This window comes from Carassius auratus, chromosome 21, assembly GCF_003368295.1.
Source record: "Carassius auratus strain Wakin chromosome 21, ASM336829v1, whole genome shotgun sequence".
NCBI lineage: Eukaryota > Metazoa > Chordata > Actinopteri > Cypriniformes > Cyprinidae > Carassius > Carassius auratus.
In genome coordinates, this window is record NC_039263.1 from 3,956,833 (window position 1) to 3,969,752 (window position 12,920).

The 12,920-nt window shown below is 36.3% G+C and overlaps 1 protein-coding gene across 2 annotated transcripts; it reads right to left on the reverse strand.

The window, feature by feature from the left end:
- Positions 1-1,303: 1,303 nt before the first annotated feature.
- Positions 1,304-12,920, reverse strand: LOC113038253 (kinesin-like protein KIF2C). Of its 2 annotated transcripts, XM_026195543.1 has the most exons (22): positions 12,719-12,920; positions 12,076-12,170; positions 11,836-11,946; positions 11,347-11,401; positions 11,228-11,260; positions 9,726-9,857; positions 9,408-9,512; positions 9,212-9,303; positions 6,010-6,105; positions 5,885-5,939; positions 5,628-5,790; positions 5,286-5,376; positions 5,143-5,206; positions 4,960-5,051; positions 4,603-4,745; positions 4,047-4,251; positions 3,621-3,731; positions 3,423-3,490; positions 3,223-3,313; positions 2,963-3,037; positions 2,624-2,717; positions 1,304-1,940 (listed from the first exon to the last, which is right to left on the reverse strand). In XM_026195543.1, exons 1-22 carry the CDS (start codon positions 12,777-12,779, stop codon positions 1,876-1,878), a joined length of 2,097 nt encoding a protein of 698 aa, XP_026051328.1. In that variant the 5' UTR covers positions 12,780-12,920; the 3' UTR covers positions 1,304-1,875. The 2 variants fall into 2 exon arrangements, with proteins under 2 accessions (XP_026051328.1, XP_026051330.1); XM_026195545.1 differs by lacking the exon at positions 11,228-11,260.

Consider the following 12,920-nt stretch of genomic DNA (forward strand, 5'->3'; position numbering starts at 1 on the left):
CATGTCAATACATGTATATTCTATTTGTTTGTTTTCTTTTCCTTTCCTTCTTTTTTCCTTGGTTCCTATAGCATTCATATTTATATGGCTGTAATGTCTTGTTATTCGCAGCATTAAGGAGTAACTAGAGGGAGAGTGAAAAACACCTTTGTTCTTTCACAAACTTTTTTTTTTTTTTTGTCATATAAGTTTTATTTTCAGAGAGACAGACATATGCAGTAAATCACATTATAGACAGGGTATGCAAAAATAAATAAATAAATATTGGCGTAATATTGAGGAATGTTTATAAAAAGGCTCTTCTCCAAATACCATAACACTTTTATTCAGGCCTGCAATGAGCCTGGTGTTGATGGACACTTTCCCCATTCAGATCCATTCACAGACAATCCAGAGCCACAGAATGACAGAAGAAAGAAAGGGGTCAGAAGGAAAAGAAAAACAGAGGTTGTTCTGCATGCTCCTCTGATAGGCTTGCTGGGTGGTTTGTGTTTATTTAGTCTGTGGAGGTGATGGGAACTGAGCATTAGCCACTGCCAATTTTCTCCACACTGAGAAAATATTCATGTGGACAGCTGGAATCCAGAAAGCAGAGTCAAACAGACTCAGGGCCAACAGATACAAGACTCGGCTCGCATGAAACACATTTCCAAATCGAAAACCCAAAGCTTCTTCAGCGCTCTCGTCTTCTTTAAAATTCATGGTGAATAACCGAATTCAAGAAAGCGTATCTGTAACAAGCCCAAGGTCCTTTTTAGCTATTCTAAGAGTGTTGTTTCAGAAGCAAAGCTGGCTAGTAACATCCCAAGACGATTACAAAACCACAACGCAACACCGAATCAAAATGGTTTCAGTCTCTTTAAACCACTGAAGGGTTCAATTAGAACCAGCTCTCAGGAAGTTAAGGTTTGTCTGAAGTGAACCTCCAAGTCCCTAATCATGCAAGAGAGGAGAATATTAAATCAGACTAAAAAGATTTGAACAAAACATTTATTTAAAAGAATATGTTAATTAGTTCTCCACGACATGACTGATACGTATACATTCCAAGCAATTATTTTACATTGAAAGATATTTAACGCTACATGAACGCAACCAAAGAAAGACTGGACAGCAGCTATAAACTGAAAATTTGAATTAATGAATGAGACTTTTTAAGCATTATACAAAAGTTCTGCATACAGTAGTATGTGTACATCAAATGTAGTGTTAAAACAAGATACATATTTTCCATTGTAGTGCAATATATGTAGCACGGCTAGATGTATTTCCAGAGCGGGGTGGGGGGAGGGGAAGGGGTGGGAAATGCCACCCAAAGAGCTCAGAGGAAGCAGTTGAGATTTTAGGCCTCACACAGAGATGTGGGGCCACCCACTCATAGGCCGATTTTGTTTATTTTCATCCATTGAGGTAAACTGTTCAGTGCGAGCTGTTTATTAGGCCTTTGATTTGTCATGTGTCAGCTTGTGCTTGCAGGGCAAGTGTATACACTGGTTGTGGCTTGTATATAGTGGCGGTTTGGAGGTCAAGGCTGGGGGTGATGGGAAGGGTGGGTGGTATGAAGTGGTGCTCAAACCACCTCTCATTTTGGCGTCATCGGGGATAAAAAAAAAAAAAAGTTTCAAGGCAGACACGTGACATGACTAAGAATCCAGATGCAAGTAAATGAAGCACAAACAGCTGATGATTTACAAAAGATCCAAATATGAGGGAACCTTTATTCAGTACACAAAAACAATTAAAACAAAAATAACAAAAACTTGATATATCTTCTAACCAGACAGCAGATAAGATTATTAAAAGAACAAATGGAAATTGCATTATCTTTTGTAAGCGGTTTCTCTGCAGTTGTACACCGATGAAGCTCATCTTCGATTAGTTTGGTGACATCCTGACCCTCTGTTCTGCTTCAATAGCTGATCTCAAAGCCTGGTAAGACTCTACAACAAGGAAAAGTAAAACTATTACAATGTTCGGCAGGAAATGGAAGGGGTTTTTAATCAACACCTTCTCAAACCACACAATGTGTGTCACTTCAACGTGTATCGAAACTCAAACAAGTTCTTACATAAACAGAGGTGTATGGGGGGGGGGGGGGGGTAAATGTGTGTGTGTTAATTAATTTCCCCTAAATAAAATGGACATTACCATTCAAAAGTTTTTTTTTTCTTTAAGGAAATTAATACTTTTATTCAGCAAGGCTGCATGAGCAATTGATCATAAGTGACAGAAAATACATTTATAATGTTACAAAATACTTCTATTATTTCATAAAATGGCTGCTCCTTTGAAAACAAAGTATCACAGTTTACTTAAAAATATTTAGCAGCATAACTTTTCAATACTGACGAGAAATATTTCTTGGACACCAAATTAACATATTAGAATGATTTCTGAAAGTAGATATAACACTGCAGACTGGAGGGAGTAAATGGCTGCTAAAAGTCGAGGAATTAATGACATTTTAAAATGTATAAAAATAGAAAGCAGCTATTTTGAATTGTAATATTATTACACAATATTACTGTGTGTGCATGAGAAACATCTTTCAAAAACAAAAACCTTACTGACCCCAAACTTTTGAATGGTAATGTAGGTGTCTGTTTGGATTCTAATGAAATACCTTGCAGTTTCCTCATAAATGCATCAATCTCTGGTAAATTTGGTATGATATCAAATGAGGGATATTCCATAGACCTGGCAACCTCGCTGCACCCCTGGAAAAGGAATGAGAAACACAGATAAACACCAAACCCACTTATCCTATGACTCAACCAAGGTCCTTGAGCATTTTAAAAAAAAAAAAACATGTCTGAAGAAATGCATTCAGGGGTAAACAAATAGCAAAGTTCGTTTTGTAACTTGATTGCTAAGGGGAGTTCTGTAACTTTTTGAGTGATTGTGAGGTTTAAAACAAAGCTGCCCACTCAGAGCAGGTGTGTTTACACAAACAGCTACAAACCTTCAGCTCTTCATAAAACCTCTCCTCCATCTCAGACACTTGGGATATAGCCTCAAACGCTGGGAGAACAGACTCCTGAAAAGAAGTACATTTTAGAGGTTTTGTATAATTTTTTGTATCACATATCTGTAAATAAATACAAAATGTACACACAAGTTTAATTGCCATTTAAATAAAAGCTCCATTTAACCAATTATAAACGAAACAAAAACACAAGATTTATTTAGAGTTCTAGATGAAAGTCCTGCCACTTCACTCACTTCCTCCGAGGAGTTTCCTTCCTCAGAAAGCTCTAGTTTTGTACCATTCTCCACTGAAGCTCCCTTAGACACACCATTCAGTTCTTTTACCCTGTCACAAACACCCACAAATGATTGTGATACCTAAACCGCACCACCAGAGGGCCTTCCAGGCCAATCACAGCAACATTAGTTTAAATCAAGGAAGATAAAAAAAGCACCTGTTCGCATAACGTAGTGTATTCATTGTGTATTCACAAGAGCTCATACCCGGCGAGATCATTGCGATCTGAAACGAACAAAACACAAAGAGATAAATGTTACAACAAACAAGTATCAAAAGCAAGTCCTGAAAAAAAAAAGCGTTATTGAAACGCACATATACACAAAACTGAATAATCACTCTAGCAAACTCTTACCATACAGGTCCTGGAGTTTTCTCCAATGAAGGAGTCCCGAAGCACCTGGGTGAGTTTGCTCATCCTGAACGGGATGTGCTCGCTGTTCTGTCCCAGAGATCGGATACATTCCTGAGGCAGCAGGGAAGACATTAACAACTTAACCGTACTAAAACCACCATTTACTTGTGTGTTTGTAAGCAGGATAAAAAAAAAAATAAAAAAAAAAGCATTGGGCACATATAGGTTTCTTAACAGTATAACTGAGCAGCAAACAAAAGCTATAACTATCAGCTGTATAAACACAACCTCAGATTTTAAACAGTTTAAACAGTAATTAGGATGCATTTAAATTTAATTTATTAAAAATGGGGGGGAAAAGTGTATTTAGGATAAAGAATGATGTAGAGATGACCTATTTGGCGCAGAAGCCACTAGACAAAGCACCTTCAAAGCCAGCAGGCTGCGGTTAATCTCGGCCGTCTCCACGATGGTGTGCCGATCGTTATTGCTGATATCAGTGCCACGTTCATTCCCAGCCAGGTCCACCAGAGAGAACTTCCCATGGAGGATATTCCGCCGCCTTAGAATTACTTGCAAAACCGCATGTGAACGTGATGAGCTGGCATTGGCAAACGTTTGGCCAGACGTTCTGTTATAAAGCCAAGATAGAGTTGCGTTTGTTCAAACGTTTTTGGTAAATGAAATAAGGCTCAAGTAAAATTAGTATATAAAAATTTGATGGAATAACTTCGAAATTAGAAGAAAGGTTGCCTTGTCAACTAATGGAAAATGACTAAAATTAACCGAATGTCAAATAAAAATGAAGAGCACATAGGATTACTAAACCTAAAATTAATCATAATAATAATAATAATAATAAAAACATACCATTAAAGCATCTAAATAATTCTAAAATAACAGACCTGTAGCATAAACAGTCATTTAAGACAACAACAAAATGGCATTTAAAGGGTCAACTTAAAAAATGATTAATATTTACCTGCATGCACTTCCCTTCTCAATCATCTTGATGACGTCATCAACAGATGACACGGGCACTTCCTGCAGGCCAACAACATTGACCTGCTGCTTCTCATCCTCCAAAACACGCAGCTTTGCTTTCTTATTCAGTAAATCAAACACCTGCAGCACACAAAGAGTTCCCCATCATGCCCGAACAAGTAAGTACTTTATGCTTGCAACCATAATCAAAAACAGTGTAAAACCAAATACTAATACCACAGTAAAGATTTCGAAATTTGAGAATTATTAACACTTCATGCAAATTCATGAATCCATTTGACAAGCCATCACAGAATTCCCAAATTGGAATCGGAAACATACAATGTGTGCAAACCTTGCCATTGTAGATCTCAAAAAAGGTGACATATGGGCAAAGGTCCATATCAGCATATCGCTTTTGCCTTAAGAGGGTAAATACATCCTGTGCTGTGACGTATGCAGAGAGATTGATACATGAGTGAACATGGATAAAAAGTAACAGGCCAGTATTTAAAGTACATGTGACAGTTTCAATCACCTGCCAGGGCGTAAATCCCTTTAGAGCTGTTTTGGCTCTTTCCAGAAAAGTCTCCACCCATAGTCTGTAAATAATGCCTCAGATGAACAACATGGGAAAATGTTTTGGAATTTTATTTTGGAAGCACAAACAAAACCACTTACATGGGTCTTTCCACTGCCTGTTTGGCCATATGCGAAGCACGTCGCCATACCACCTTCAAAAATGGTCTTAACCAAAGGTTTAGCACTGAACCTAAAAGTTAAATTCATAACCATTTGAATATTTTCTGAATTAAACATTAATAGTGAATTAGATTTTATTATTTAGAAAAAGATAATCCAAACATGTAAAATCTGTCATTATTTACTGGTAATGGTTGCTCTATTCCATGCAAATTACAAATTGCTGTTTCAGTTTCGGTTAGAAATGACAGATTAGAGTGAACTGATCTTTGAATGAATTACACTTCATGTACATGCATGGAAACTCGAATATTCAGCTACCTGTAAACCAAGTCATTAGTGGCGTCTTCATCAAACGAGTAATCAAAATGGAAAGTCTGATTCTCTAGGTACTTGGTCAGATCCACTTTCTGTTTGGGCTCATGCAACAGCAGGGCTCCATTACCAGGGATCGTGACCACGTCAATCTCTTTCTTTGCCAACTCTAAAAACAAATAAATGAGAAATAAAAAGGAAAAACTCAACAACAAAAAATAAACAATTCTATTCCATTAAGAGAGGTCATATCAGCAACCTACCTTTTTTATTCAGCGGACGTTTGCGAACACAGACACATATACGGTGAGGTTTGACCTAAGAGAGACACTGTGTTAAAATATGAAATTAATAAATTAGAATAGTAATAGTATACTCATTAACTTACAGGATCAGAAAAGGACATGGGTACTCTCTCCAGGGTCTCTCTGTATTCCTCGATCATCTGGTAAAACTGCTTATTAGGTCGACTTGTATCTGCAAACTAGAAACAAATATAGCAAGAATTGGATGGAGAAAATAAATAAATCTTTACAAATTTCCTCTTCAAGATTAACTGTAACCAAACAAGTAAAACAAAAAAACAAAACAAAAAACATACACTACCAGTCAAAAGTTTGGATCATTAAGACATGTTTTTTTTTTTTTTTTTTTTAAGTCTCTTATACTCATCAAGGCTGCATTTATTTAAAAAAAAAAAAAAAAAAAAGAAAACTAAAACTGTATTCTTGCAAAATATGTTATTACAATATAAAATGATGGTTTCTATTTTAATATCCTTTAAAATATAATTTATTTATTTGATGCAAAGCTACATTTCCATCAGCCATTACTCCAGTCTAAAGTGCAACATGGTCCTTAAGAAATCTTTTTAATATGCTGATTTATTATTAGAGTTATCAATGTTGGCAACAGTTGTGCTGCAAAATACTGTTTTGGAAATTGCAATCCTTTTTTCAGCCTTCTTTGATGAATAAAGTTAAAAAGAACAGCATTTATTCAAAATAATTATTTTCTAACAATATAAATTGTTGCCATCACTTCTTAACAATAACACATCCTTGCTGAATAAAACTTGTAATTAAAAAAAAATGTATTAATATATAAAATTATAATAATAATAATTTACTGACCCCAAACTTTTGAACTGTAGTGTATATTGTTAGAAAAGATTTCATTTTAAATAAATGCTCTTCTTAACTTTTCATTCATCAAAGAATCCTGAAAAACAGTATCACAGGTTCCAAAAAAAAATATTAAGCAGCACAACAGTTTCCAACAGCATATCAGAATTATTTCTGAAGGATCATGTGACACTGAAGACTGGAGTAATGATGCTGAAAATTCAGCTTTGCATCACAGGAATAAATTAGATTTTGATATATAAAAGTAGAAAAAAGTTATTTCACAACATTAAAATTTCCCTCTTGTATTTTAGATAAAATAAATGCAACCTTGATGAGCATAAGAAACTCCTGTACAAAACATAAAAAATAATTCTGATCCCAAACTTTTGATTAGTAGTGTGTAATATACATATATACACATACATTATACAGGTGCTGGTCATATAATTAGAATATCATCAAGAAGTTGATTTCATTAATTCCATTCAAAAAGTGAAACTTGTATATTATATTCATTCATTACAAACAGACTGATATATTTCAAATGTTTGTTTCTTTTAATTTTGATGTTTATAACTGACAACTAAGGAAAATCCCAAATTTATTATCTCAGAAAATTAGTATATTGTGAAAAGGTTCGATATTGAAGACAAATGGTGCCACACTCTAATCAGTTAATTAACTCAAAACACCTGAAAAGCCTTTAAATGGTCTCTCAGTCTAGTTCTGTAGGCTACACAATCATGGGGAAGACTGCTGGACTGACAGTTGTCCAAAAGATGACCATTGACACCTTGCACAAGGAGGGCAAGACACAAAAGGTCATTGCAAAAGAGGCTGGCTGTTCACAGAGCTCCTTGTCCAAGCACATTAATAGAGAGGTGAAGGGAAGGAAAAGATGGGGTAGGAAAAAAAAAAAAAGGTGTACAAGCAATCCCCATTCAAAAATGTGGGGGAGATTCCCAAAGAGTGGACTGCAGCTGGAGTCAGTGCTTCAAGAACCACTATACAAAGACGTATGCAGGACAGGGGTTTCAGCTGTCGGATTCCTTGTGTCAAGCCACTCTTGAACAACAGACAGCGTCAGAAGCGTCTAAAGACAAAAAGGACTGGACTGCTGCTGAGTAGTCCAAAGTTATGTGCTCTGATGAAAATAAATTTTGCATTTCCTTTGGATATCAGGGTCCCAGAGTCTGGAGGAAGAGAGGAGAGGCACACAATCCATGTTGCTTGAGGTCCAGTGTAGAGGTTCCACAGTCAGTGATGGTTTGCGGTGCCATGTCATCTGCTGGTGTTGGTCAACTGTGTTTTCTGAGGTCCAAGGTCAATGCAGCCGTATACCATGAAGTTTTAGAGCACTTCATGCTTTCTGCTGCTGACCAACTTTATGGAGATGCAGATTTCATATTCCAACAGGACTTGGCCCCAAGCACACAGTGCCAAATATTCCAGTACCTGGTTTAAGTACCATGGTATCCCTGTTCTTAATTGGCCAGCAAACTCGCCTGACCTTAACCCCATAGAAAATCTGTGTGATATACCAGACCCAAGAATGCAGAAGAGCTGAAGGCCACTATCAGAGCATCCTGGGCTCTCATAACACACAAGCAGAGCCACAGACTGATAAGACTCCATGCCACGCTTCATTGCTGCAGTAATTCAGGCAAAAGGAGCCCCAACTAAGTATTGAGTACTGTACATGCTCATACTTTTAATTTTTATACTTTTTAGTTGGACAAGATTTCAAAAAATCCTTTCTTTGTACTGGTCTTAAGTAATATTTTAATTTCTGAGATACTGAACTTGGGATTGTCCTTAGTTGTCAGTTATAATCATCAAAATGAACAGAAATAAACATTTGAAATATCAGTCTGTGTGTAATGAATGAATATAATATACAAGTTTCAATTTTTTAATGGAATTAATGAAATAAATCAACTTTTTGATTATATAATAATTATATGACCAGTTCTGTATGTATATGTGTGTGTGTGTCTAATATATATATATATATATATATTAGTAATAAAAAAACTAATAATAGAAATAATAAAACAATTTAATTGTTAAATTAAGTACAATGCAAAGGAAAAATAAATGCATATCTGAGGGGCTGTTTACACCACATTGACAACTACAAACTGAAAACTTTTGTTTTACCTATTCATTTGCACTATAACAATGTTTAGAGGGCTTGAGAATGAGTTTATAAATGCAAGTTTTCGAAAACTATACTATTACCTTATTACAAAAAATTTGAAGTTGTGAAAACGGTGACGTCATGCGCATGCAGATTACATGTTTAATCTATAGGCATGCGGGAGTGCGTACTTAATGCATATGTGTGCAAGCACACCAGTGTTCCTTTACAAAGTGACTTGTTGACATTGTTGTCTCTAAAAGTTTTTAGCACAAGTGTTGTTGTGTAAAGGTATCCTGAACAATAACAATCAAATAAGTTACCTTTCCTCTCTTCTGTGCTTCTGGATTTTTGGCTACTGACAACCGTTTGTTTGCAACCTTGTTCATTTCTGAGACTTGAGACATGCGATGGCCTAAAAGATTACAAATAGAACAGTTTATGCAAGTGTTGTAGATGTTACTAACCACCTTATCAATAATGTGAAAGCATGCATGACAAATGCAAAACAGTACATACTTGGTGGAGCCATGGGGGCACATTTGGAAGCCTCACTCTCACAAATAGCCTCAGCAGTTGGTAGCAGAGGAGAAGCTGGCTTTGAAACAAATCTCCTCTGGTAGCCTACCAATCCAGATAGCAACTTAATGAAATATGCAAGATTATCAAAGCGGACTGCACAAGTTATCTGCGTGGCTGTTTCAGGGCGTTCACCTCAAACTGGTTAACAATCAATATCAGTTCACTGAAATGCAAAACAACTTGATACCAGTGAAGCTGCAAGATATGTAGTGAGATAAAGAGGACAGAGAACATTATGCTAATGAAAAAACAGACCTGAAGGTTTAGGGATCGTAGATGAGGGAAGATCCTGAGAGAGAACTTCCTCTGCAGCCGTGGCCGCGACCACAGGTGGAGGGGCAGGATGTCGGAACAAGCAAGTCTGACGTGTGGTCATCCTTCTAGAAGCTGAAAGGGGATGAAATTATGTTATGTGTACTCTCTGCAATGCAGTGTCAACACTGCCACTAAATCAAAAGGTGACCCTATAGGCAGCACCAGAACCTCCAAAAATGTTTGTCATGACTGTATTTTAATCAGCAATAATTGAACAACAATGTGAGCTCCTCACCCCATAGTATCTGACAAAGTGCAAACACACAGTACAGAAAGTAACTTCTAAATTGATGAAAAGAACAATTATTGCTATATAAAACCCTAAAGTGAGAAACCACCATTCACAGTGCTTTGGTAACCATTTGAGAACTTTCTGGACTGACCGAAACAGTAATTTAAGAGAATTTTTTGATTGCTACAAGTAGATCATTTGTAGAAAAGATAATGTGGACAGAAGTGGGAAGAGACACCCTGATTAAGTCTAAAGATTAGGGCTGCCCTCGAATAAAGATTTATTTTTGGTCGACTAGTAGTCGTTCATTTTAAGCATTAGTCAACTAATCCCACATTTATTAATAAACCGTTTAAATCTGAGACTTTAATTGCCTACATAGCTGAATAAGCACCAGCACACACATAAAACTTGCCACAGCACACCAGCAGAAGTAATGATGAATGTGTCAGGGAAAAATAAAAAATAAAAAAAACAAGGTAAGATTATACTGCATTAACATTTGAATATTCTATTGAAAAAACTATTGTTTTCTATGTTTTGGTCTTATATGAACTCGGGTTACATAATCACAGAAATTTCCTTTCTTTCCAGATATGAATAATTTCATTTGAAAAAGTAGACATTTCACTCTCTATAGATATATTTTTCATGTCTGTAAGGGAAGTATACACAGAGTTTCACGCTCAAGCTCAGAGAGGCCGAGACGGCAGAAAGCACATCCGGTTTGCTTTCATTATTTTACAAAAGCGCAATGTTTTGTTGTTATTGTGAGCACACACAAATAAATGTCGATTCCAAAGATGTATTACTCTTATCCGCATGATCAAAATGACGGATTATTTTAAGAGCAAGTGACCGCACCGGTGCCTCCATCTATCATGCTACGAGTGCACTACTGTTCAGCTTTCACACTTCACACAGGTCAACATTAGATTGAGCGGCCATATAAGGTCGCTACTACTTACATATTTCAGATGATAAGCCATATGTGATGTCAATGAATAATAGTTCGGTTGTCTTGCCCGATATATTACCACAAAGATCAGCCATTAACGATCTGTCCATCACTGGCTGCATGACCACCCCACTTCCTATGGATTTTTACTTTTTCTTTCTTGGGGGCAGCCCTACTAATGATAAATGTTATGATCCAAGCGTGAATGAGTATGATTGGAGAACATGAAGAAAGCATGCACTTCATACAAACCTGACTCTTCAGATGAACAATCCTGAGGAGCAGCTTCAGATGGGAAACACACCATAAGTTTACACTGGTGCTGGTCAGGAGACCAACTTTGACTCGGAACAACAGAGAATATAACTTACGTTCTGAAGTAGGTATTCTTGATGATCTTGATGGAAGCTCTGATGCTCTGACATTCTGCATGGCACAATGAAATAACATTAAAATAATTTTTGTAGGAGTGTTGTAGGTATAAAATAACAAATGAGTTAGTGTTTTTAGACACAGTGCATGAATGTGTGGAATTAAGTAAGGTTTGTTTTCTCAAATGACTTTTGCTTTCAGCACCACTGGTTTTCCTCTTATCACACTGACAGCTACTGACAGTTTTTGTAAAAAAAAAAAAAAAAAAAAAGTGTCTAGACATTGTGCTGACGCCTACAGCATTACCATGGTAACCAACATGCACATATCAGATGTTGACAACACTGTCTGTGCAAATTGGTCCATTTTAGCCCTTTGTGAAACAACAGTGCAGATAGTCAATACTCTCAATATAAAAAATAAAATATAAAAACCTTACGTGCATTTAGAACAAATAAGAATTTCTAGAAAAGAAATAAAGGACTCACTTTTGCCGGTTTTGACAAAGGTGCAGGTGCGGACTCACGCTCCCCTTGACGACATGGTTGGAGGTGTTGCATCAGGTCAGAATTGAGCTGCTTAAGTTCATCTAGGTCAACCTAGGGGAACATTTGTTTATTAGTTAAGCATAACACCCTAGAGCTTTAGCAAAACCTGTGGTCAACAGTCTAACAACTGCTCCAAGCAAAGGGGAAAAAGTCTTATGTTATGAAAAATTAAGTACCAACCTCTTTTCCTTTAGTCATGCCTTTCTCAGCCCATTCCACATTCACTGTGGACTTCGAGGCACTGACAGTTTTCACAGTGGCGCTGTGTATTCTTCCTGTGGCATAAGAAAACAGCATTATCTTGGTGGAACTTTGAGATAATTAATGACTGACTTCTTGTGGTGAAAAATAAGCTATTTACTTATTTACTTTTATTTTATATTTGTTTTCCATACAGTAAATTGTAAATGCCATTCAGCCTAATTTCTGTTTTTGAAGAAACTAAGTCACATGGGAAGAACATGAGTTAAGAAATTAAGTTGGAATTACAGACTTTATCTTGGTGTGTGTGAATTATCCCTTTAAAACAATCCTTGCCAACAACACAAGGGATCACAGGAATAAATTATTTTGTGTTATTTATATATCTTCAGATTTAGAATTTTAGAATTTTAGATTTTTTTTTAGAATTTTTCTATTCAAAGCAATTTTTTACATTTAGAAACCTTCCATTGGCAGCAATAATCAGTACGTGTTATGTGCGCTGAAAGTTTTATTTGCGATCTTTTTTTTTTCTTTTTTTTTTTTTTACATCAAGTGATTTAATTATGCAGTTCATGTCTGGAAAAGATTAGCAGCTAACGTTAGCAAACAAGCATCTTACCATCACTACGACTTATATTGACAGCGAGTCCGATAAGAAGTTTCGACAAGGCAGGATCCATCTCCGGTTATAGTTTATCAATTGCAGTTGTTTGTGAACGTTTCTGAATCAAAAAATTGAGACTAGTATGTTTCTGCCACTTTGCCCTTATGAGTCGTAAACCAACATTAACCGCTCTGCATTCAAAAATCGTCAGCGGAAG

What these genes read in the sequence shown, in the direction of transcription:
- LOC113038253 (XM_026195543.1), bottom strand. Translation starts at nt 12,779, where the DNA reads ATGGATCCTGCCTTGTCGAAACTTCTTATCGGACTCGCTGTCAATATA. An exon ending in TGCCCCCATGGCTCCACCAA is followed by an intron (nt 9,304 to 9,407) that starts GTATGTACTGTT and finishes GTAATCTTTTAG; the next exon opens with GCCATCGCATGTCTCAAGTC. An exon ending in AAGCACAGAAGAGAGGAAAG is followed by an intron (nt 6,106 to 9,211) that starts GTAACTTATTTG and finishes ATTTGTTTCTAG; the next exon opens with TTTGCAGATACAAGTCGACC.